Consider the following 27026-nt stretch of genomic DNA (forward strand, 5'->3'; position numbering starts at 1 on the left):
TAGTATATACACTACATGTCACTCTGAAGCATCTACTATATACACTACATGTCACTCTGAAGCATCTAGTATATACACTACGTCACTCTGAAGCATCTACTATATACACTACATGTCACAAGCATCTACTATATACACTACATGTCACTCTGAAGCATCTACTATATACACTACATGTCACTCTGAAGCATCTACTATATACAGTATGTGGACATCTGCTCATCGAACATTCCAAAATCAGAGGAAATAATATGGAGTTGGTCCCCCCTTTGCTGCCTTCTATTTTCTGGGAAGACTTTCCATTAGATGTAGGAACATTGCTGCTATAACAGCCTCCACTCTTCTGGGAAGACTTTCCATTAGATGTTGGAACATTGCTGCTATAACAGCCTTCTATTTTCTGGGAAGACTTTCCATTAGATGTTGGAACATTGCTGCTATAACAGCCTCCACTCTTCTGGGAAGACTTTCCATTAGATGTTGGAACATTGCTGCTATAACAGCCTTCTATTTTCTGGGAAGACTTTCCATTAGATGTTGGAACATTGCTGCTATAACAGCCTTCTATTTTCTGGGAAGACTTTCCACTAGATGTGGGGACTTGCTTCCATTCAGTCACAAGAGCATAAGTGAGGTCAGGCACTGATGTTGGGCGATTAGGCCTGGCTCACAGTCGGCGTTCCAATTCATCTTTGCAGGCCAGTCAAGTTCATCCACACTGATCTCGACAAACCATTTTGTATGGACCTCGCGTTGTGCATGGGGGGCATTGCCATGCTGAAACAGGAAAAGGCCTTAAACTCCTTAAAGGCCTTAGTCCCCAAACTGTTGCCACAAAGCTGGAAGCACAGAAGCGTTAAGATTTTCCTTCACTGAAACTAAGAGGCCAAGGCAGAACCATGAAAACCAGCCCCAGACCCCCTCCACCAAACTTTACAGTTATCACTATGCATTGGGGCAGTTAGTGTTCTCCTGGCATCCGCCAAACCCAGCTTCGTCCGTCGGACTGCCTTGCGGTGAAGCGTGACTCATCACTCCAGAAAACACATCTCCACTGCTCCAGAGTCCTGAGAACCATATTTAGGCAGCCTGTTTTTCCACTATGGGTTGTGGGTAGTTATTTTCTGGTTAGTGTTTGTTGCACCTGTCAGAACTGTTCGTTTATCGCTTTGTCCGTGTTTTCATTCTGGATTTAAAGTATTGTGGATATGTACCACTGTTACGAATCCCTTTTGGCCCGACAGTCTAGGGGGGATGGTAATGAGACTCGTAACATAACTCATGCAAATTATTATTGTGACAAAGGAAAAGTGTGAACGAAATAAGCACGACAACTGAAATCTACCGTCAAACTCTAGGTTTATTTATAAACACACGGTAATGGGGGGAGCAGGAAAAGGGGCTGAGCTGGACCCAAGGAAAGAAACAATAAGTATTCAAAAACACCACTAAGCTAGACTAGCCTACTTTAACAACAGCTAACTAACAAACCAAAAATACAGTGGGTGGTCCGCCCAGTTCTAACTAGTGTATTTAACAAAGTTCACCTACGGGTAGTGTATGCCCATGGGCGACTTGTCTTGGTTTCCCCCTTTTCCACCAGCAATCAAACACAAACACCATAACCAAAAACAATACTCACAGGTGATGACAAAGTGCTATGAGGTGCTTAAACAAAAGAGAGGTTAAGACACAACACGAGAGTGAAACAGAGACCTACAGACATGACATTTACAGAGAGAGATTGAGCTGAGCTGAGCTCTAGAACAAACAAATGATGGGGTTGTTAAACCATGGGGAAGGAACTGTGATAGGTTTAGGAAATATGAGGAGGTGTGTCTTCTGATTGATGATTGATTGTTGACTGATTGGGGAGTGATGGTTTTCACCTGTGAGGGGAGAAGGAGAGAAAAGAAACACACACACAGGATACACACACACAGGATAACTGTATCCGTAACACTCCCACCCTTAAAAGAGCAACCCTAGGGGTTGCGACTACAGTATTTCAATGAATACTCCCAACAAAGCAACAACCTTGCAAAACATGCAGAAATCATTTTCACACACGAGACAAAGCATCTGCCAACACATTATCAGAACCCTTTTTGTGGCGGATCTCCAAATTATAATTTTGTACAATCAGCGCCCAACGCATAAGGCGCTGGTTCTGGTTGTACATTCGGTGGAGAAAAACTAAGGGGTTATGGTCAGTATATACAATCACAGGTAGGGCACTGGAACCAATATATACTTCAAAGTATTGCAGAGCCAACAACAAAGCAAGAGCTTCTTGTTCTATTGTCGCATAGTTTGTTTGACATTTATTAAATTTACGTGAAAAATAACAAACGGGATGATCCACTCCACTCTTGTCCTGCTGCAGTAGAACAGCACCAGCACCTCTGGCACTAGCATCTACCTCAAGTTTGAACGGTTGTTCAAAATCAGGAGCAGCAAGTACAAGTGTACTACATAAGAGTGCTTTCGCTGATTCAAAAGCTCTCTTACAATCAGGGGACCACACAAATGATCTAGCCGGACTAAGCAAATCGGTCAATGGAGCAACTACCGCAGAGAAATTTGTACAGAAGCTACGGTAGTAGCCAACCATCCCTAAAAAGCGGCGTAGCTCTCGTCTGGTGGTAGGTGCAGGGAATGCAGTTATAGCCAAGACCTTGGCATTAACAGGGCGCACCTGTCCATGGCCAACCTCTTTACCGAGATAGGTAACAGTAGCCTTCCCAAACTCGCACTTTGCCAAGTTCACGGTTAGAGAAGCAGCTGCCAACCGTTCACATACTACCCTTATCGAGTCAACATGATCTGACCACTCAGACGAATAAATCACTAGGTCATCAAGGTATGCACTACAATTAGGAACGCCAGCTAATACGGAGTTAACCAGTCGTTGGAAGGTGGCTGGTGCATTTCGCATCCCAAAAGCCATGACTGAGTACTGTAGGAACTTGTCTGGGGTCACAAAGGCAGAAATCTCAGAAGCACGTGAAGTTAACGGAACCTGCCAGTAACCTTTTAAGAGGTCTAACTTAGTTACATACTTAGCAGCACCAATAGTGTCGATACAGTCATCCAGTCGGGGTAACGGGAACGAATCTGGCATAGTGACAGAATTTACCTTTCGATAATCCGTACATAACCTGGACGTACCATCAGGTTTAGGAACCAAAATGCAAGGAGAACTCCAAGGGCTTGAACTTGGCTTAGCCAGGTCATTCTCCAACAAATATCTCACCTCATCCCTCATTATCTTCCTCTTGGAAGCGTTGATACGATATGGGTGTTGCTTGATAGGTGTAGCATTTCCAACATTAATGTCATGTTCCAACACATTTGTGCGAGTCGGAACGTCATTAAAGAGACATGGAAAACTGTGTAGTAGCCTCACAATATCATTGGCCTGTCCATCCGTTAAATGAACCAGACCGGATTGGATAGACAGCAGCATTTCTGAGTTGGGCAATCTAACACACTGCTGCTGAGTATTGCGCAACTCCAAGCCATCAACATCATCAATATGACAGTCCACTATCATAGCAGTAGTAGCAGAGGAGACAGCAGTACCTTCCTCTGTTTTTGAACTCTCTAACTGTGTGATGGGTCGGGTGTGGTAAGCTTTCAGTCAGGACCCGGTTACGAACCTGGGTCTCCGGAGTGAGAAACAGTCACTTAACCAACTGAGCCACGAATAGTCAGCAGAACCCAGAAGATGAGGCAGACACAGCAGTACTTAAGACGGTGTATTTAATAAAGTAAAAAAGGAGAAGTCCTTCAATACAAAATGGCAAATCCAAAAGGTGGTAGGTATAGCACAAAAAAGCCTCAAGAGATACTCAAAAACAAAAACAGAATTCCACAAGAGCATCCACCGGAATCGACAAGAAAACACAGAACACTAGGGCTGGGTGCTAACATACAAACACAGAGCACAGAACTGAGGGAAACTAAGGGTTTAAATACAATCAGGGTAAACGAGGCACAGGTGCAAATAATAATGGGGAACAAGGGAAAAAACATAAGGTCAAAAAGCACAATGGGGGCATCTAGTGACCAAAACCCGGAACAACCCTGGCCAAATCCTGACACTTTCAACATGTTAATGTGACACACACGAGATTGGCGTTGTCTATCAGGAGTTTGAAGCACATAGTCAGTTTCACTTATTTTCTTTTCAATTAAATAAGGACCCGAGAAACGAGCTGACAGTGAAGATCCTGGAACAGGTAATAACACCAGTACTTGGTCACCCGGCTGTAGTGGACGAGAAACAGCCTCTTTATCATAGTGTCTTTTCATGCTCCTCTGTGAGGAAGACAGAGCTTCCTTTGCGAGAGCACAAGCTTGGTGTAGGCGCTCACGAAAGCGACTAACGTAGTCCAACTCATTCTCATCTCTGGTACACAACTCTTGGGACAAGAACTGTTCTTTAAGGACTTTCATTGGTCCTCTCATTGTGTGACCAAACACCAGTTCAGCCGGGCTGAAACCTAGGGACTCCTGCACAGTTTCACGAGCAGCAAACAAAACTAGAGGAACAACCTCATCCCAAACTTTCTCAGATTCCAAACAATATTTACGTAGCATAGACTTCAGTGTCTGATGCCATCTTTCAAGTGCACCCTGAGACTCTGGGTGATAGGCGCTTGACACACGGTGCGTAATTGACAAGGATTTTAACACCTGCCTGAAGAGCTTGGATAGGAAATTGGTACCTTGATCGCTTTGTACCACCCTAGGTAACCCGAATGTCGTGAAGAATTTTATTAATGCTTTACTCACTACCGGGGCTGTAATCCTTCTCAGAGGAATGGCCTCGGGGTATCTTGTAGCCATACACATTATCGTTAACAAAAACTGGTTACCCGATTTTGTCTTCGGTAACGGTCCGACACAATCAACCACCACATGCTCGAATGGTTCACCTATGACAGGTATGGGACAAAGAGGAGCGGGAGGAATAACCTGATTTGGTTTTCCTGTTATCTGACATGTGTGGCATGTCCGACAGAACTGAGCCACATCTTGTTTTAAACCCGGCCAAAAGAAATGTCGAAGGATCCGATCATAAGTTTTTGTGATTCCTAAATGACCAGACCACTGGTGATCATGAGCAAGGGATAACACATTTTGTCGAAAGGCTGTAGGAATTACTATTTGGTAAACAGCATTCCAATCTCCATGGGATTTCCATTTACGCATGAGGAGATTACCATCAATGAAGTAAGCCACGTTCTTCTTCTTTACATCTTCCAATGAGACAACACTAGAAAAACATTTAGCAAGCTTGTTGTCAACCTTTTGGTTAGCAATCAGCTGCTCACGAGTGACTGGTAACTGTATTGCACCAGCAATAAGTTCAACGTTCTTTGATTCTTTCCTAGGCTGTTTGTCAGAGGTGATCAGTTTCTCAGAGGTATCACACAATCCATCCTCTTGATCAACCTCTTTGAACAGAACAGTGTTCGACAAATCTATCTCATCACCCTCTTGTCGTGCCTGAGCACGAGTGACAGCACAAGCGGGGAACACATGTGGATAATTCTGTGCCAGCTCATTCGAGAGAGAGTGGTCACTTTTATCCAATACTTCCAATACGGGTACTACATTTCCTCCGGCAACATCGTTACCCATTATGAAGGTCACACCTTTCACTGGCAACATAGGGCGTACCCCCACTCTGAATATTCCACTGATTAACTCAGAGTGTACTTTCACAAAGTGCAATGGCACTGGGACAAAACCCATTTCAATACCCTGCACTAACACACTGGAACCACAGTATGTATCGTCAGACAAGGGCAACACATCAGACAATATAAACGACTGCGCCGCACCAGTATCTCTAAGGATTTTAACCGGTCGTTGAGACGCTTCGTCATTCGTTAGGGACACAAACCCCTCGAAAATGAATGGTTCATAACTGCGGTCGGGGACTGAGACTTTCAAACTATAGTTACCCTGAGGCACCTGTTTTGTTGCAGACCTCACAACCGTACGAATTAGAGCAACACCTGTTGGTGGCTTGACACGAAGAGACATCCCTTGTTTGCGTTTAAGCAGGAAGCAATCATTAATCATATGTCCTACTTTATGACAATAGAAACATGGACGCTCATTCTTCTGGCATGCTTGACATACTACTGCTGGACGACTAGGGCTAAAGGTAGGAAACTCAGTGGCTCTACTCTCAGTTTGAGCCGAAAACACACTCTTGTGCGTCAACACAAACTCGTCTGCCAACACAGACGCTTCTGCCAGGGAGGATACTTTCTGTTCGTTTAGGTAAACTACAATGCGTTCGGGTAAGCAATTTTTAAACTCTTCCAACAAGATTAACTCCCGGAGAGAGTTGAAATCAGTTACCTTACTAGCAGCATGCCATTTATCAAACAGATTTCCCTTGTCTCTAGCAAATTCCACATAAGTCTTACTAGAAGACTTTCTATGAGACCTAAATCTCTGTCGGTATGCCTCAGGCACAAGCTCATAGGCACGAAGAACAGTAGCTTTGACCACTTCATAATTCAAACTGTCCTCCAGAGGTAGCGCTGACAAAACCTCTTGGGCTTTACCAGTTAATTTACACTGAAGTAATAGGCACCAAACCTCTTCAGGCCATTTCAATGCTACGGCTATACGCTCAAATACACAAAAATAGGAGTCAACCTCTGACTCTCTGAACAAAGGTACTAAGGCAATCTGCCTACTAATGTCAAACGTGTTTGAGGACACAGCAGGTGAGGACGGCTCACAAACAGGCACAGTAGGACCGGAGGCTAGCCTTGCTGTCTCTGCCTCAAGTTCCATCTGGCGCATTTTGAACTCCAACTGCCTTTGTTCTCTGTCTGCCTCAATTTTACACATCTCCAAATGCCGTTGTTCTCGTTCTTTTTCTGCCTCTATTTTACACATCTCCAACTGGAGAGTCTCTCGCCTAATTTGGGCTCTCTTCCACCTCCAGTTGGAACTGTGCTAAACAGACATCCCTCCTGGCATCACCATTTGACAGTGGGGAGAGTGGATCAAAACGGGACAATGTGGCTGGTGTTTTAGCCTCTCCCTCATTATCAGACACCAATGGGCTTACAGGAGCAGCAACATCCGCTACAGGGGTAGTAGGCTCAGGCAGCGGTAACACAAGCACCTGCTCTTCCAACAATACATTTAATACTATCCGTTTCACCTCCGCCTTAACTAAACTCTGCGGAATCGATACTGAATAATGGTCAGCCAAGGTCATTAAATCAACTCTACGACATTTGTCAAAAACCTCCCACGAAGGGTTATCCAAAAAAGATTTCAAATCAAAAGTAGTCATTTTTACACTACTTCACAAGTGCCAAAGGAAATTGCAAACACTAATGCTACTTCAGCTATGACGCTCAACACTGAACTATACCACTACAACAATCTACATGAGCGGCATGGGTGTCAGTTATGACAGATCCCGGATGAGCCCCCACTTATGTTACGAATCCCTTTTGGCCCGACAGTCTAGGGGGATGGTAATGAGACTCGTAACATAACTCATGCAAATTATTATTGTGACAAAGGAAAAGTGTGAACGAAATAAGCACGACAACTGAAATCTACCGTCAAACTCTAGGTTTATTTATAAACACACGGTAATGGGGGAGCAGGAAAAGGGGCTGAGCTGGACCCAAGGAAAGAAACAATAAGTATTCAAAAACACCCCTAAGCTAGACTAGCCTACTTTAACAACAGCTAACTAACTAACCAAAAATACAGTGGGTGGTCCGCCCAGTTCTAACTAGTGTATTTAACAAAGTTCACCTACGGGTAGTGTATGCCCATGGGCGACTTGTCTTGGTTTCCCCCTTTTCCACCAGCAATCAAACACAAACACCATAACCAAAAACAATACTCACAGGTGATGACAAAGTGCTATGAGGTGCTTAAACAAAAGAGAGGTTAAGACACAACACGAGAGTGAAACACAGAGACCTACAGACATGGCATTTACAGAGAGATTGAGCTGAGCTGAGCTGGGCTGGGCTCTAGAACAAACAAATGATGGGGTTTTTAAACCATGGGGAAGGAACTGTGATAGGTTTAGGAAATATGAGGAGGTGTGTCTTCTGATTGATGATTGATTGTTGACTGATTGGGGAGTGATGATTTTCACCTGTGAGGGGAGAAGGAGAGAAAAGAAACGCACACACAGGATACACACACACACAGGATAACTGTATCCGTAACAACCACGCTGCACTTTGGTCCTCCTCTCCTTCCACCAACGACAATCGTTACACCGGGGCAGCTCTAGTGAAGGCAGACATTTGACAAACTGACTTGTTTGGACGGTGCCACACTGAAAGGCACTGAGCTTTTCAGTAAGGCCATTCTACTACCAATGATTGGCTGAGTGCTCAATGTTATATTTATAGCCAAACCCACTCATTTGAAGGGGTGTTCACTAAAGCCAGCTATGTTACCTTGCCATAAGGGCTGTGTTTTTACTAGTTTAGGTAGAGACACCAGTGTTGCTATAGCCATAGCATATCGTCTCTCGTTGTAGATGCTGCTATAGCTAGGTCTGAGTCATGACTGACACCAGTGGTGCTATAGCTAGGTCTGTGTCATGACTGACACCAGTGGTGCTATAGCTAGGTCTGTGTCATGACGGACACCAGTGGTGCTATAGCTAGGTCTGTGTCAGGACTGACACCAGTGGTGCTATAGCTAGGTCTGTGTCATGACTGACACCAGTGGTGCTATAGCTAGGTCTGTGTCATGACTGACACCAGTGGTGCTATAGCTAGGTCTGTGTCATGACGGACACCAGTGGTGCTATAGCTAGGTCTGAGTCATGACTGACACCAGTGGTGCTATAGCTAGGTCTGTGTCATGACTGACACCAGTGGTGTCACGGATTGACCGTTACTACAATATGTTGTGCTTATAGCCTAGCCTACCTCTTATAGCCTCTTATAGCCTAGCCTACCTCTTATAGCCTCTTATATCCGAGCCTACCTCCTATAGCCTAGCCTACCTCTTATAGCCTCTAATAGTGTAGCCTAACTCTTATTGCCTAGCCTACCTCTTGTAGCCTCTTATAGCATAGCCTACCTCTTATAGCCCAGCCTGTCTCCTATAGCCTAGCCTACCTCTTATAGCCTATTCAACCCTAGCCTGCCTCTTATAGCCCAGCATATCTCCTATAACCTAGTCTACCTCATATAGCACAGCCTACCTACTATAGCCTAGCCTACCTCTTATAGCCTCTTATAGTGTAGCCTAACTCTTATTACCTAGTCTACCTCTTATAGCCTCTTATAGCCTAGACAACCTCTTATAGCCTTGCCTACCTCTTATAGCCTAGCCTACCTCTTGTAACCTAGCCTACCTCTTATAGCCTAGCCAACCTCTTATAACCTAGCCAACCGCTTATAATCTAATCTGCCCTCTTATAACCTAACCTACCCTCTTATAACCTAGCCATCCTCGTATACCACCTCTTATAGCGTAGCCAACCTCTTATAACCTAGCCTACCCTCTTATAACCTAGCCAACCTCCTATACCCTAGCCTACCCTCTTATAACCTAGCCAACCTCCTATACCCAATCCTACCCTCTTATAGCGTAGCCAACCTCCTATACCCAATCCTACCTCTTATAACCTAGCCAACCTCCTATACCCAATCCTACCTCTTATAACCTAGCCAACCTCCTATACCCAATCCTACCTCTTATAACCTAGCCAACCTCCTATACCCAATCCTACCTCTTATAGCGTAGCCAACCTCCTATACCCTAGCCTACCCTCTTATAACCTAGCCAACCTCCTATACCCAAGCCTACCCTCTTAAAGCGTAGCCAACCTCCTATACCCAATCCTACCTCTTATAACCTAGCCAACCTCCTATACACTAGCCTACCCTCTTATAGTGTAGCCAACCTCTTATACCCAAGCCTACCCTCTTATAGCGTAGCCAACCTCCTATACCCAATCCTACCTCTTATACCCTAGCCTACCCTCTTATAACCTAGCCAACCTCCTATACCCAAGCCTACCCTCTTATAGCGTAGCCAACCTCCTATACCCAATCCTACCTCTTATACACTAGCCTACCCTCTTATAACCTAGCCAACCGCCTATACCCAAGCCTACCCTCTTATAACCTAGCCAACCTCCTATACCCAAGCCTACCCTCTTATAACCTAGCCAACCTCCTATACCCAAGCCTACCCTCTTATAGCGTAGCCAACCTCCTATACCCTAGCCTACCTCTTATAACCTAGCCAACCTCTTATACCCAAGCCTACCCTCTTATAACCTAGCCAACCTCCTATACCCAAGCCTACCCTCTTATAACCTAGCCAACCTCCTATACCCTAGCCTACCCTCTTATAGCGTAGCCAACCTCCTATACCCTAGCCTACCCTCTTATAACCTAGCCAACCTCTTATACCCAAGCCTACCTCTTATAACCTAGCCAACCTCTTATACCCAAGCCTACCCTCTTATAGCCTAGCCAACCTCCTATACCCAAGCCTACCCTCTTATAACCTAGCCAACCTACTATACCCAAGCCTACCCTCTTATAACCTAGCCAACCTACTATACCCAATCCTACCCTCTTATACCCTAGCCTACCCTCTTATAGCGTAGCCAACCTCCTATACCCTAGCCTACCCTCTTATAGCGTAGCCAACCTCATATACCCTAGCCTACCCTCTTATAACCTAGCCAACCTCCTATACCCAAGCCTACCCTCTTATAGCCTAGCCAACCTCCTATACCCTAGCCTACCCTCTTATAACCTAGCCAACCTCCTATACCCAAGCCTACCCTCTTATAACCTAGCCAACCTCATATACCCAAGCCTACCCTCTTATAGCCTAGCCAACCTCCTATACCCAAGCCTACCTCTTATAACCTAGCCAACCTCCTATACCCAAGCCTACCTCTTATAACCTAGCCAACCTCCTATACCCAAGCCTACCCTCTTATGGCGTAGCCAACCTACTATACCCAATCCTACCCTCTTATAGCGTAGTCAACCTCCTATACCCAATCCTACCTCTTATACCCTAGCCTACCCTCTTATAACCTAGCCAACCTCCTATACCCAAGCCTACCCTCTTATAACCTAGCCAACCTCCTATACCCAATCCTACCTCTTATAGCGTAGCCAACCTCCTATACCCAATCCTACCCTCTTATAGTGAAGCCAACCTCCTATACCCAATCCTACCCTCTTATAGCGTAGCCAACCTCCTATACCCAAGCCTACCCTCTTATAGCTTTGCCAACCTCCTATACCCAATCCTACCTCTTATACCAGAGCCTACCCTCTTATAACCTAGCCAAGCTCCTATACCCAAGCCTACCCTCTTATAGCGTAGCCAACCTCCTATACCCAAGCCTACCCTCTTATAACCTAGCCAACCGCCTATACCCAAGCCTACCCTCTTATAACCTAGCCAACCTCCTATACCCAAGCCTACCCTCTTATAACCTAGCCAACCTCCTATACCCAAGCCTACCCTCTTATAGCGTAGCCAACCTCCTATACCCAATCCTACCTCTTATACACTAGCCTACCCTCTTATAACCTAGCCAACCGCCTATACCCAAGCCTACCCTCTTATAACCTAGCCAACCTCCTATACCCAAGCCTACCCTCTTATAACCTAGCCAACCTCCTATACCCTAGCCTACCCTCTTATAACCTAGCCAACCTCTTATACCCAAGCCTACCTCTTATAACCTAGCCAACCTCCTATACCCAAGCCTACCCTCTTATAGCGTAGCCAACCTCCTATACCCTAGCCTACCTCTTATAACCTAGCCAACCTCCTATACCCTAGCCTACCCTCTTATAACCTAGCCAACCTACTATACCCAAGCCTACCCTCTTATGGCGTAGCCAACCTACTATACCCAATCCTACCCTCTTATAGCGTAGCCAATCTCCTATACCCAATCCTACCTCTTATACCCTAGCCTACCCTCTTATAACCTAGCCAACCTCCTATACCCAAGCCTACCCTCTTATAACCTAGCCAACCTCCTATACCCAATCCTACCTCTTATAGCGTAGCCAACCTCCTATACCCAATCCTACCCTCTTATAGTGAAGCCAACCTCCTATACCCAATCCTACCCTCTTATAGCGTAGCCAACCTCCTATACCCAAGCCTACCCTCTTATAGCTTTGCCAACCTCCTATACCCAATCCTACCTCTTATACCGTAGCCTACCCTCTTATAACCTAGCCAAGCTCCTATACCCAAGCCTACCCTCTTATAGCGTAGCCAACCTCCTATACCTAATCCTACCTCTTATACCCTAGCCTACCCTCTTATAACCTAGCCAACCGCCTATACCCAAGCCTACCCTCTTATAACCTAGCCAACCTCCTATACCCAAGCCTACCCTCTTATAACCTAGCCAACCTCCTATACCCAACCTACCCTCTTATAACCTAGCCAACCTCCTATACCCAAGCCTACCCTCTTATAACCTAGCCAACCTCCTATACCCAAGCCTACCCTCTTATAGCGTAGCCAAACTCCTATACCCAAACCTACCTCTTATACCCTAGCCTACCCTATTATAACTTAGCCAAACTCCTATACCCTAGCCTACCCTCTTATAACCTAGCCAACCTCCTATACCCAAGCCTACCCTCTTATAACCTAGCCAACCTCCTATACACAAGCCTACCCTCTAATAGCGTAGCCAACCACCAATACCCAAGCCTACCCTCTTATAGCGTAGCCAACCTCCTATACCCTAGCCTACCTCTTATAGCGTAGCCAACCTCCTATACCCAAGCCTACCCTCTTATAGCGTAGCCAACCTCCTATACCCAATCCTACCTCTTATAACCTAGCCAACCTCCTATACCCAAGCGTACCCTCTTAAAGCGTAGCCAACCTCCTATACCCAATCCTACCTCTTATAACCTAGCCAACCTCCTATACACTAGCCTACCCTCTTATAACCTAGCCAACCTCTTATAACCTAGCCAACCTCCTATAACCAAGCCTACCCTCTTATAGCGTAGCCAACCTCCTATACCCAATCCTACCTCTTATACGCTAGCCTACCCTCTTATAACCTAGCCAACCTCCTATACCCAAGCCTACCCTCTTATAGCGTAGCCAACCTCCTATACCCAATCCTACCCTCTTGTAGCGTAGCCAACCTCCTATACCCAATCCTATCTCTTATACTCTAGCCTACCCTCTAATAACCTAGCCAACCTCCTATACCCAAGCCTACCCTCTTATAACCTAGCCAACCTCCTATACCCAAGCCTACCCTCTTATAGTGTAGCCAACCTCCTATACCCTAGCCTACCCTCTTATAACCTAGCCAACCTCCTATACCCAAGCCTACCCTCTTATAACCTAGCCAACCTCCCATACCCAAGCCTACCCTCTTATAGCGTAGCCAACCTCCTATACCCAATCCTACCCTCTTGTAGCGTAGCCAACCTCCTATACCCAATCCTACCTCTTATACCCTAGCCTACCCTCTAATAACCTAGCCAACCTCCTATACCCAAGCCTACCCTCTTATAACCTAGCCAACCTCCTATACCCAAGCCTACCCTCTTATAACCTAGCCAACCTCCTATACCCAATCCTACCTCTTATAACCTAGCCTACCCTCTTATAGCCTAGCCAACCTCCTATACCCAAGCCTACCTCTTATAACCTAGCCTATCCTCTTATAGCGTAGCCAACCTCCTATACCCAAGCCTACCCTCTTATAGCGTAGCCAACCTCCTATACCCAATCCTACCCTCTTATAGCGTAGCCAACCTCCTATACCCAATCCTACCTCTTATACCCTAGCCTACCCTCTTATAACCTAGCCAACCTCCTATACCCAAGCCTACCCTCTTATAACGTAGCCAACCTCCTATACCCAATCCTACCTCTTATACCCTAGCCTACCCTCTTATAACGTAGCCAACCTCCTATACCCAAGCCTACCCTCTTATAGCGTAGCCAACCTCCTATACCCAAGCCTACCCTCTTATAGCGTAGCCAACCTCCTATACCCAATCCTACCTCTTATACCCTAGCCTACCCTCTTATAAACTAGCCAACCTCCTATACCCTAGCCTACCTCTTATAGCCTAGCCAACCTCCTATACCCTAGCCTACCTCTTATAACCTAGCCAACCTCTTATACCCTAGCCTACCTCTTATAGCCTAGCCAACCTCCTATACCCAAGCCTACCCTCTTATAGCCTAGCCAAGCTGTCAAGCTTACAGATGAGCAGTAGCTCAGTGTGATGTATTTTGCCAGATATCACATTCTTGTTGGAGAATCACGCTAAACAGTATAAACATACTCTTATTATTATACCCTGTTAGAAAAGCATATATCTGATGGTGTGCTGTTTTACTGTATATCAGTGGAAATAGTTTGCCTAGTAGGATACAGAAATGTGCATTGAGCTTCTGATTGTTAGAGAGAGGGGGGGTGGCTGTAGATAATTGTGAGTTGTGTGTCTGTATTAGAGGGGGGGGGGAGATCTGAAAGCATGTTTTATATCAAGACAGGAAATCAACCTGCAGGAGCAATATGGATTGGAAACCATTCTCCTGTTTACTCGGAGTGCGTCGTGGTCTGCCAAGTTGGCTGGCCTAAAGGAACATTATTCACCCAGGTCTTTGAATGTGTGGTAAACTATTAAAACCGGAGACATTTGCTTTCCTTGCAGTTCATAGTTTGTTATCGTGTAGAAAGCTATCCCTTGCTCTTAATCACTTCTCTATACCGTGTCAATGTAAATGGCTGTTGTTGTTTACAAATTACACTCAGAAAAACAATGGGTTTTTGTTTGGTTGTCGTTCATGCAGGGTTTAATCTTTTTTAAAGTATTTTAATTATATTAAAATATATAAAAACACAGCCATAGTCAAATACAATTTTGGGGGTTTTACTGTACAGGTAATAACCACAGGTAGTAACCACAGGTAGTAACCACAGGTAGTAACCACAGGTAGTAACCACAGGTAGTAACCACAGGTAATAACCACAGGTAGTAACCACAGGTAATAACCACAGGTAGTAACCACAGGTAGTAACCACAGGTAATAACCACAGGTAGTAACCACAGGTAGTAACCACAGGTAGTAACCACAGGTAGTAACCACAGGTAATAACCACAGGTAGTAACCACAGGTAATAACCACAGGTAGTAACCACAGGTAGTAACCACAGGTAATAACCACAGGTAGTAACCACAGGTAGTAACCACAGGTAATAACCACAGGTAATAACCACAGGTAGTAACCACAGGTAATAACCACAGGTAGTAACCACAGGTAGTAACCACAGGTAATAACCACAGGTAGTAACCACAGGTAGTAACCACAGGTAATAACCACAGGTAGTAACCACAGGTAGTAACCACAGGTAATAACCACAGGTAGTAACCACAGGTAGTAACCACAGGTAATAACCACAGGTAGTAACCACAGGTAATAACCACAGGTAGTAACCACAGGTAATAACCACAGGTAGTAACCACAGGTAGTAACCACAGGTAATAACCACAGGTAGTAACCACAGGTAGTAACCACAGGTAATAACCACAGGTAATAACCACAGGTAGTAACCACAGGTAATAACCACAGGTAGTAACCACAGGTAGTAACCACAGGTAATAACCACAGGTAGTAACCACAGGTAGTAACCACAGGTAGTAACCACAGGTAATAACCACAGGTAGTAACCACAGGTAGTAACCACAGGTAGTAACCACAGGTAGTAACCACAGGTAATAACCACAGGTAGTAACCACAGGTAATAACCACAGGTAGTAACCACAGGTAGTAACCACAGGTAATAACCACAGGTAGTAACCACAGGTAGTAACCACAGGTAATAACCACAGGTAATAACCACAGGTAGTAACCACAGGTAGTAACCACAGGTAGTAACCACAGGTAGTAACCACAGGTAGTAACCACAGGTAATAACCACAGGTAGTAACCACAGGTAGTAACCACAGGTAGTAACCACAGGTAGTAACCACAGGTAATAACCACAGGTAGTAACCACAGGTAGTAACCACAGGTAATAACCACAGGTAGTAAACACAGGTAATAACCACAGGTAGTAACCACAGGTAGTAACCACAGGTAGTAACCACAGGTAGTAACCACAGGTAGTAACCACAGGTAATAACCACAGGTAGTAACCACAGGTAGTAACCACAGGTAATAATCCCTAATGATCCCTTTCTAAAAGGACTTTAGAAAAGGATCATACCATCTCTGATTCCACCATTTCAATATCAAAGCTTACAATTTTGAGACACGTTAGGTTCACATTACTATAGGCTACGTATTTCAAAGATACATTTATTGTCAACTTCTACTTAAGAACCAGTTTACATGAAGGTAATTCACAGAATTCAGAAAGCCAAAAGCTTGACTCAACATTTTGAAGAAGTCATAATTCATACATTATGCAGAAGCATTGAATAAAAGGTGCATTTACAAAGGCTTCAGACCATGTAGCTCATGTGTTCAAGTGTATGTTCAAGACCAGTCTAAATGTAAAGGAAATTAAATCAGAAACAACACAGAGAGGAAGCTTGATAACGTGACACGCTAACGTTTCAGTCCCAGTCCACCTTCTGAAAGACGTGGGCACAATGTTTTACAGAAGAAACGTTCAGACAGAAATGGAATGTATTGTGTAGACGACCGGTCATATCAGATGGTCTTGTCTTCGTCAAGTAGAATAGGGAATTGCGTTGAATCTATTCAGTATGTGTCTGTCTGGCTGAAAGCCCTGTAGAAGCTGTCTGTTTTACTACTGTAATGTTATTTAATAACCAGGAAGTCCATTAACGTTGGAAAACGTTTCCTAAATCCCCTAGTTATACAGAAATCCTGTTTGGAGTATTCCGGATTCCCTGTTTATTCCCTACTCATTCTAGGATTTCTGGAAAACCTGGGAATTTTGGAAAAGTTAGCGAAATAACCTTTCCCCAGGGAGTCTTCTGTTTAGCGGTACTGTCCGACGGGGAGAGACTTGAGGCAGGTGAAGCTGTCGGGGGACTTGGACAGCAGCACTGGGTTCCCATCCAACCTCACCTCTATCAGGTTGGGTCTGACGTAGTACGTGTTGTTGCCATTACAGAACGTCTCGGAGGTGACATCAGTGATGTTGTTGTTCTGTAGAGAGAAGAGAGATGAAGGGCAGGATCACTATTACTCTAGGACATGGATGGGCAACTTTGATGGGGTAATGAATCATGTGGGACCGCAGTGGTTCAAGGGTACGCACATCCATACACACACATGCAGTCAAGTGATTTGTGCAATCAAACTATTTGTGCTGTTAAAGTCCTTAAAGGTGCAATATGCAGAAACAGCTCCGCCATTTCCAGGTTGCAAAAATATACGTTTGTGACAAAATCAGTGTAGAGAATTATTGTACCATCTAAACAACTATGAAATATATTTATCCATAAACAAAAATATTGTATTTTATTATGTTTCAAGCTGGTGGACAAAACCAAAAGTAAAAACTAAACTTGAGGATGGGAAGCATAGAAATACTGCACATAAAACAGATCTACCACTTCTTAAACTTGCTTTCAATGAGAATGACAGATCCATAAAAAACATATCTATGTTAATTTGGTCGAGTCGACCACAAAGTGCCACATTGCAGCTTTAACTCTCTTATGAACTAAATGCATTTTACCAGTAGCCAGTAGCCTCTACTCTCAACAGTAAATTCAGAGTTCGGGGCCATCAGTTGCCCATCTCTGGGTAAGGGTAGTACCTGCTCTAGGAGTTTTTCTTGATCATGTATGAGCAGGAGAAACTCAGGGCCCAGACATTAGCGCTATCCTAGTCAGGAGAAACTCAGGCCCCAAGACAGCACTCAGAGAGCAGTGCTTTTTGACGAACATAAAGACAGCAGAGCTATTTGATCATTTCTTTTTCCTGGTCAGGACGAGCAGTTCAGTTCATCAGAGCTCAGATTTCTGGGAAATTTTCTGAAACTTCGCTACCCCTGTCAGGATAAACTCAGACTCCTATGCATTCCATGTTGAACTCATTCTGTCCAGTCTGAGTCTAGTGTGTGGTACTGACCTGTAGGTGAATAATGCGGACGCTCTCAGGGATCACTGGCACGGCCTCCAGCTTATTGTCTCCAAGGAACAGGTTAACCAGCTGCCTCAGTTTCTGCACCAAAAGACAGAGCACAAATCACCAACCTTATTATATTTTTATTTTACCTTTATTTAACGAAGCAAGTAAGTTAAGAACTAATTCTTATTTTCAACGACGGCCTAGGAACAGTGTTAACTGCCTGTTCAAGGGCAGAATTGTACCTTGTCAGCTCGGGGATTTGAACTTGCAACCTTCCGGTTACAGCTCCAATGCTCTAACCACTAGGCCACGCTTCCGCCAGATATATTATATTCTAAATATATGCTGATGATGATCCATCTTGAAATATCCTCTTGCACTTTTAATAGTCAGTATACAAGGATTATTTCTCATTCCTTTTTACAACTCCATCCTTAATACACTTAATCCTTAATACACTGAAACATACCTTGAAGGCGTTGGCCTTGACCCCTTTGGTTTTGAGCTGATTGTGGTTGGCGTTGAAGGTTGTGAGCTTGCCAGGCAGCATGGGCAGCTTGACCAGATGGTTCTCAGCCAAATTGAGTTCCTCCAATAGGGTAAGCTTGGAGAACGCTCCGTCCTGGATCTCAGAGATCAGGTTTCCCGTCAGGTCGATTCTCTTCAGAGTCACTGGAGATAAAATGGAATAGAAAGTAGGACAAAGGACATACTCTAATTCTAGAATCAGAATAGAACATAAGTTCAGAGATCAGGTTCCCTGTTAGGTTGATCCTCTTCAGAGTCTCTGGCATAGAATAGATTGGAGAAGAATAGAACTTAATTGTCGATCAGAGGTTGTAAAATTGCGAAAATGCTGTTTTATCTAACACAAGGCACTGCTAAGCTATAGCCCTCATGCTCTAATAGCAATGGTTTATCTGTAAATAAAGTAAGTTATGCAATATTTTGACTATTTTTCAAATGTACACACAGAAATATGGATGATTCAGAACTACCCTTCTGGGAGTTTAAACTTCTGCAGTGTAAATCTAAAACCGGAATAGAGACCGAGAGTTTGCCAGACATTCCGCTTCGCCAGCTTTAAATCCAGATGTGCCTCTACTTATGTCAGTAAAGGGCCAGGGCCAGGCCTCGCGGGGCCCACATAACATCCACAAACACAAACATATGCACAACTAAAGGAAGCATTTAGATGTCTACAGACCCTCCGCAAGGCCAAGAAAATGTCCATCTGTTATCTTTCTTTCATCCCTGAATGAATATTCCTCTGTATATGTAGGGCATGTTCCAGTAGTATTGTATATGTAGGGCATGTTCCAGTAGTATTGTATATGTAGGGCATGTTCCAGTAGTATTGTATATGTAGGGCATGTTCCAGTAGTATTGTATATGTAGGGCATGTTCCAGTAGTATTGTATATGTAGGGCATGTTCCAGTAGTATTGTATATGTAGGGCATGTTCCAGTAGTATTGTATATGTAGGGCATGTTCCAGTAGTATTGTATATGTAGGACATGTTCCAGTAGTACTGTATATGTAGGGCATGTTCCAGTAGTATTGTATATGTAGGGCATGTTCCAGTAGTATTGTATATGTAGGGCATGTTCCAGTAGTATTGTATATGTAGGGCATGTTCCAGTAGTATTGTATATGTAGGGCATGTTCCAGTAGTATTGTATATGTAGGGCATGTTCCAGTAGTATTGTATATGTAGGGCATGTTCCAGTAGTCTTGTATATGTTGGACATGTTCCAGTAGTTGTATATATATATTGGACATGTTCCAGTAGTTGTATATATATATTGGACATGTTCCAGTAGTTGTATATATATATTGGACATGTTCCAGTAGTTGTATATATATATTGGACATGTTCCAGTAGTTGTATATATATATTGGACATGTTCCAGTAGTTGTATATATATATTGGACATGTTCCAGTAGTTGTATATATATATTGGACATGTTCCAGTAGTATTGTATATGTTGGACATGTTCCAGTAGTTGTATTATATATATATTTGACATGTTCCAGTAGTTGTATATATATATTGGACATGTTCCAGTAGTTGTATTATATATATATTGGACATGTTCCAGTAGTTGTATTATATATATATTGGACATGTTCCAGTAGTTCTATATATATATATTGGACATGTTCCAGTAGTTCTATATATATATATATATATTGGACATGTTCCAGTAGTTGTATATATATATATATATATATATATATATATATATATATATATATTGGACATGTTCCAGGAGTTGTATATATATATTGGACATGTTCCAGTAGTATTATATACAGTGCCTTGCGAAAGTATTCGGCCCCCTTGAACTTTGCGACCTTTTGCCACATTTCAGGCTTCAAACATAAAGATATAAAACTGTATTTTTTGTGAAGAATCAACAACAAGTGGGACACAATCATGAAGTGGAACGACATTTATTGGATATTTCAAACTTTTATTAACAAACCAAAAACTGAAAAAATGGGCGTGCAAAATTATTCAGCCCCCTTAAGTTAATACTTTGTAGCGCCACCTTTTGCTGCGATTACAGCTGTAAGTCGCTTGGGGTATGTCTCTATCAGTTTTGCACATCGAGAGACTGAAATTGTTTCCCATTCCTCCTTGCAAAACAGCTCGAGCTCAGTGAGGTTGGATGGAGAGCATTTGTAAACAGCAGTTTTCAGTTATTTCCACAGATTCTCGATTGGATTCAGGTCTGGACTTGGACTTGGCCATTCTAACACCTGGATATGTTTATTTTTGAACCATTCCATTGTAAATTTTGCTTTATGTTTTGGATCATTGTCTTGTTGGAAGACAAATCTCCGTCCCAGTCTCAGGTCTTTTGCAGACTCCATCAGGTTGTCTTCCAGAATGGTCCTGAATTTGGCTCCATCCATCTTCCCATCAATTTTAACCATCTTCCCTGTCCCTGCTGAAGAAAAGCAGGCCCAAACCATGATGCTGCCACCACCATGTTTGACAGTGGGTATGGTGTGTTCAGGGTGATGAGCTGTGTTGCTTTTACGCCAAACATAACATTTTGCATTGTTGCCAAAAAGTTAAATTTTGGTTTCATCTGACCAGAGCACCTTCTTCCACATGTTTGGTGTGTCTGCCAGGTGGCTTGTGGCAAACTTTAAACAACACTTTTTATGGATATCTTTAAGAAATGGCTTTCTTCTTGCCACTCTTCCATAAAGGCCAGATTTGTGCAATATACGACTGATTGTTGTCCTATGGACAGAGTCTCCCACCTCAGCTGTAGATCTCTGCAGTTCATCCAGAGTGATAATGGGCCTCTTGGCTGCATCTCTGATCAGTTTTCTCCTTGTATGAGCTGAAAGTTTAGAGGGACGACCATGTCTTGGTAGATTTGCAGTGGTCTGATACTCCTTCCATTTCAATATTATCGCTTGCACAGTGCTCCTTGGGATGTTTAAAGCTTGGGAAATCTTTTTGTATCCAAATTCGGCTTTAAACTTCTTCACAACAGTATCTCGGACCTGCCTGGTGTGTTCCTTGTTCTTCATGATGCTCTCTGCGCTTTTAACGGACCTCTGAGACTATCACAGTGCAGGTGCATTTATACGGAGACTTGATTACACACAGGTGGATTGTATTTATCATCATTAGTCATTTATGTCAACATTGGATCATTCAGAGATCCTCACTGAACTTCTGGAGAGAGTTTGCTGCACTGAAAGTAAAGGGGCTGAATAATTTTGCACGCCCAATTTTTCAGTTTTTGATTTGTTAAAAAAGTTTGAAATATCCAATAAATGTCGTTCCACTTCATGATTGTGTCCCACTTGTTGTTGATTATTCACAAAAAATACAGTTTTATATCTTTATGTTTGAAGCCTGAAATGTGGCAAAAGGTCGCAAAGTTCAAGGGGGCCGAATACTTTCGCAAGGCACTGTATATTGGACATGTTCCAGTAGTTTTACTTCCCAGGTTTCTACAAATCCTGTATATCCCAGATAGATATATATATATAAAAGATATCTGGCTTCAGGTGAAAATAAGCAAGGAGAGAATCATCCAACCAGGACATTTGGTGAAATCAGTGAACTTCATATCTATTAACTTCCTATATGTTTCAACCCCGACTCACCGATTTCTGCAAAGTCTTTATTGGTGATCTTGTTGATCTTGTTATAGCGGGCGTAGAAGTAGGCAGTCTCCTTGGGCAGGGTGGGCACAGCAGTCATCTCAGGAACAACTTCCTCGCAGTACACAGAGCCGGTCAGACACACACACAGCAGGCATGTGGGCAGCTCTGGAGACACAGAACACACATTGGATGGATGGATGGATGGATGGATGGATGGATGGATGGATGGATGGATGGATGGATGGATGGATGGATGGGTGGATGGATTGACTGACTGACAGATTTTTGTGTCATTAAAGGGTCTTGAATCTTACAGATGTCCAACCTACAGTTGAAGTGGGAAGTTTACATACACCTTAGCCAAATACATTTGAACTTGGTTTTTCACAATTCCAGACATTTAATCATAGTAAATATTCCCTGTATTAGGACAGTTAGGATCACCACTTTATTTAAGAATGTGAAATGTCAGAATAATATTAGAGTGATTTATTTCAGCATTTCTTTCATCACATTCCCAGTGGGTCAGAAGTTTACATACACTCAATAAGTATTTGGTAGCATTGCCTTTAAATTGGTTAACTGGGTCAAACATTTCGGGTAGCCTTCCACATGCTTGCCACAATAAGTTGGGTGAATTTTGGCCCATTCCTCCTGACAGAGCTGGTGTAACTGAGTCAGGTTTGTAGGCCTCCTTGCTCGCACACACTTTTTCAGTTCTGACCACAAATGTTCTATGTGATTGAGGTCAGGGCTTTGCGATGACCACTCAAGGACCTTGACTTTGTTGTCCTTAAGATATTTTGCCACAACTTTGGAAGTATGCTTGGGGTCGTTGTCCATTTGGAAGACCCATTTGTGACCAAGCTTTAACTTCCTGACTGATGTCTTGAGATGTTGCTTCAATATATGCACATAATTTACAACCTCATGATACCATCTATTTTGTGAAGTGCACCAGTCCCTCCTGCAGCAAAGCACCCCCACACCATGATGCTGCCACGCCCGTGCTTCACGGTTGGGATGGTGTTCTTTGGCTTGCAAGCCTCCCCCTTTTCCTCCAAACATATCGATGGTCATTATGGCCAAACAGTTATATTTTGTTTCATCAGACCAGAGGACATTTCTCCAAAAGGTACGATCTTTGTCCCCATGTGCAGTTGCAAACCGTAGTCTGGCGTTTTTATGGTGGTTTTGGAGCAGTGGCTTCTTCCTTGCTGAGCGGCCTTTCAGGTTATTTTGATATAGGACTTGTTTTACTGTGGATATAGATACTTTTGTACCTGCTTCCTCCAGCATCTTCACAAGGTCCTTTGCTGTTGTTCTGGGATTGATTTGCACTTTTCACACCAAAGTATGTTCATCTCTAGGAGACAGAACGAGTCTCCTTCCTGAGCGGTATGATGGCTATGTGGTCCCATGGTGTTTATACTTGCGTACTATTGTTTGTACAGGTGAACGTGGTACCTTCAGTATTTTGGAAATTGCTCCCGAGGATGAACCAGACTTGTGGAAGTCTACAAATTTTTGGGTCTTGGCTGATTTCTTTTGATTTTCCCATGATGTCAAGGAAAGAGGCACTGAATTTGAAGGTAGGCCTTGAAATACATCCACAGGTACACCTCCAATTAACTCAAATGATGTCAATTAGCCTATCATAAGCTTCTAAAGCCATGACATCATTTTTGGGAATTTTCCAAGCTGTTTAAAGGCACAGTCAACTTAGTGCATGTAAACTTCTGACCAACAATAAGTTAAATAATCTGTCTGTAAACAATTGTTGGAACAATTACTTGTGCCATGCAGATAGCACTTTTAGGCTATTGTAGTTGCAAAGGTTGCTTTCGTTGGTGTGTGTGTGTGTGTGTGTGTGTGTCTGGTCTTCTCCCAGGCCGACAGGAAACCCACACAAACACAACAGACAGAAAGACAGACAAGCCAGGCAGACAGACATGCAGACACACCCACAGGCAGACGTGGTGCATGACAGCTTCCATTTAGTGCTGCTGTGTGTTCCCTTTGCTACCCCACACAGCTAGTCAGTACATCAGGAAAGAGAGTGAGTCTGGGAGAGGAAGAGGGAAGGAGAAAGAGAGTGAGTCTGGGAGAGGAAGAGGCAGGGAGAGGCATGGATAGACAGGGAGACAAAGACTGAGGCAGGTAGAGAGGGAGAGGCATGGATAGACAGGGAGTCAAAGACTGAGGCAATAGAGAGGGAGAGGCATGGGGAGACAGGGAGTCAAAGACAGGGAGAGATGCAGGGAGAGAGGTAGATGGAGAGTGAGGCAGGGAGAGAGGGAGAGTCAAAGGGAGAGACCAGTATGGATGGAGAGAGAAGAGGAGGAATGAAGAGGCAGAGAGGGATGAAGAGGCAGAGAGGGATGAAGAGGCAGAGAGAGACCAGTATGGACAGAGGGAAAAAGGGAGGGAGGAAGAGGCAGGGAGGGAGGAACAAGAAAGCTAAAGTAGCTATCTTACCTGAGGCTGGGGCATCGTCTGGTTCATCAGCAGGCAGGAAAACCATTCTGGAGTCATAGTCCTCTCCCAGCCACAACGCTGCTGCCTCTCTCTAGTGGAGGATAGAGTCACACTGTTAGGATTAACACTGTAGAGTCACATTTAGGATTAACACTGTAGAGTAACATTTAGGATTAATACTGCAGAGTAACATTTAGGATTAATACTGTAGAGTAACATTTAGGATTAATACTGCAGAGTAACATTTAGGATTAATACTGCAGAGTAACATTTAGGATTAATACTGCAGAGTAACATTTAGGATTAATACTGTAGAGTAACATTTAGGATTAATACTGCAGAGTAACATTTAGGATTAATACAGTAGAGTCACATTTAGGATTAATACTGTAGAGTAACATTTAGGATTAATACTGTAGAGTCACATTTAGGATTAATACTGTAGAGTAACATTTAGGATTAACACTGTAGAGTAACATTTAGGATTAATACTGTAGAAAAACATTTAGGATTAACACTGTAGAGTCACACTGTTAGGATTAACACTGTAGAAAAACATTTAGGATTAATACTGCAGAGTAACATTTAGGATTAATACTGTAGAGTAACATTTAGGATTAATACTTAATAAATTAATAAAAGACCTGCTACCTCTCTCTAGATGGGAACAGACCTGCTACCTCTCTCTAGGTGGGAACAGACCTGCTACCCCTCTCTAGGTGAGAACAGACCTGCTACCTCTCTCTAGGTGGGAACAGACCTGCTACCTCTGGGAACAGACCTGCTACCTCTCTCTAGGTGGGAACAGACCTGCTACCCCTCTCTAGGTGGGAACAGACCTGCTACCTCTCTCTAGGTGGGAACAGACCTGCTACCTCTCTCTAGGTGGGAACAGACCTGCTACCTCTCTCTAGGTGGGAACTGACCTGCTACCTCTCTCTAGATGGGAACAGACCTGCTACCTCTCTCTAGGTGGGAACAGACCTGCTACCCCTCTCTAGGTGGGAACAGACCTGCTACCCCTCTCTGGGAAACAGGTGGGAATGAGACCTGGGAACAGACCTCTCTCTAGGTGGGAACAGACCTGCTACCCCTCTCTAGGTGGGAACAGACCTGCTACCTCTCTCTAGGTGGGAACAGACCTGCTACCCCTCTCTAGGTGGAACAGAACCTCTCTCTGGTGGGAACCTGAACAGACCTGCTACTGGAACAGACCTCTCTCTAGGTGGGAACAGACCTGCTACCTCTCTCTAGGTGGGAACAGACCTGCTACCTCTCTCTAGGTGGGAACAGACCTGCTACCTCTCTCTAGGTGGGAACAGACCTGCTACCTCTCTCTAGGTGGGAACAGACCTGCTACCTCTCTCTAGGTGGGAACAGACCTGCTACCTCTCTCTGGATTGGAACAGACCTGCTACCTCTCTCTAGGTGGGAACAGACCTGCTACCTCTCTCTGGATTGGAACAGACCTGCTCCTCTCTCTAGGTGGGAACAGACCTGCTACCTCTCTCTAGGTGGGAACAGACTTGCTACCTCTCTCTAGGTGGGAACAGACCTGCTACCTCTCTCTAGGTGGGAACAGACCTGCTACCTCTCTCTAGGTGGGAACAGACCTGCTACCTCTCTCTAGGTGGGAACAGAGACCTGCTACCCTCTCTAGGTGGGAACAGACCTGCTACCTCTCTCTAGGTGGGAACAGACCTGCTACCTCTCTCTAGGTGGGAACAGACCTGCTACCTCTCTCTGGGAACAGACCCTACCTCTCTCTAGGTGGGAACAGACCTGCTACCTCTCTCTAGGTGGGAACAGACCTGCTACCCTCTCTAGGTGGGAACAGACCTGCTACCTCTCTCTAGGTGGGAACAGACCTGCTACCTCTCTCTAGGTGGGAACAGACCTGCTACCTCTCTCTAGGTGGGAACAGACCTGCTACCTCTCTCTAGGTGGGAACAGACCTGCTACCTCTCTCTAGGTGGGAACAGACCTGCTACCTCTCTCTAGGTGGGAACAGACCTGCTACCTCTCTCTAGGTGGGAACAGACCTGCTACCTCTCTCTAGGTGGGGGTCTAGGTGGGAACAGACCTGCTACCTCTCTCTAGGTGGGAACAGACCTCTCTCTAGGTGGGAACAGACCTGTTACCTCTCTCTAGGTGGGAACAGACCTGCTACCTCTCTCTAGGTGGGAACAGACCTGCTAGGTACCTCTCTCTAGGTGGGAACAGACCTACCTCTCTCTAGGTGGGAACAGACCTCTCTAGGTGGGAACAGACCTGC

At 44.2% G+C, this 27026-nt stretch overlaps 1 protein-coding gene across 1 annotated transcript; it reads right to left on the reverse strand.

Moving 5' to 3' along the window:
- Positions 1–15857: 15857 nt before the first annotated feature.
- LOC135533111 (mimecan-like) lies at positions 15858–24842 on the reverse strand (the record flags this gene model as incomplete). The annotated part of the gene is made up of 5 exons (XM_064960521.1): positions 15858–17202; positions 18133–18225; positions 18602–18804; positions 22274–22438; positions 24752–24842. Coding segments are annotated over 5 exons (723 nt in total), but the record flags the coding sequence as incomplete, so codon positions are not given.
- Positions 24843–27026: the final 2184 nt, after the last annotated feature.

This window comes from Oncorhynchus masou, unplaced genomic scaffold (assembly GCF_036934945.1).
Source record: "Oncorhynchus masou masou isolate Uvic2021 unplaced genomic scaffold, UVic_Omas_1.1 unplaced_scaffold_2224, whole genome shotgun sequence".
In the NCBI taxonomy this organism is placed as follows: Eukaryota; Metazoa; Chordata; class Actinopteri; order Salmoniformes; family Salmonidae; genus Oncorhynchus; species Oncorhynchus masou.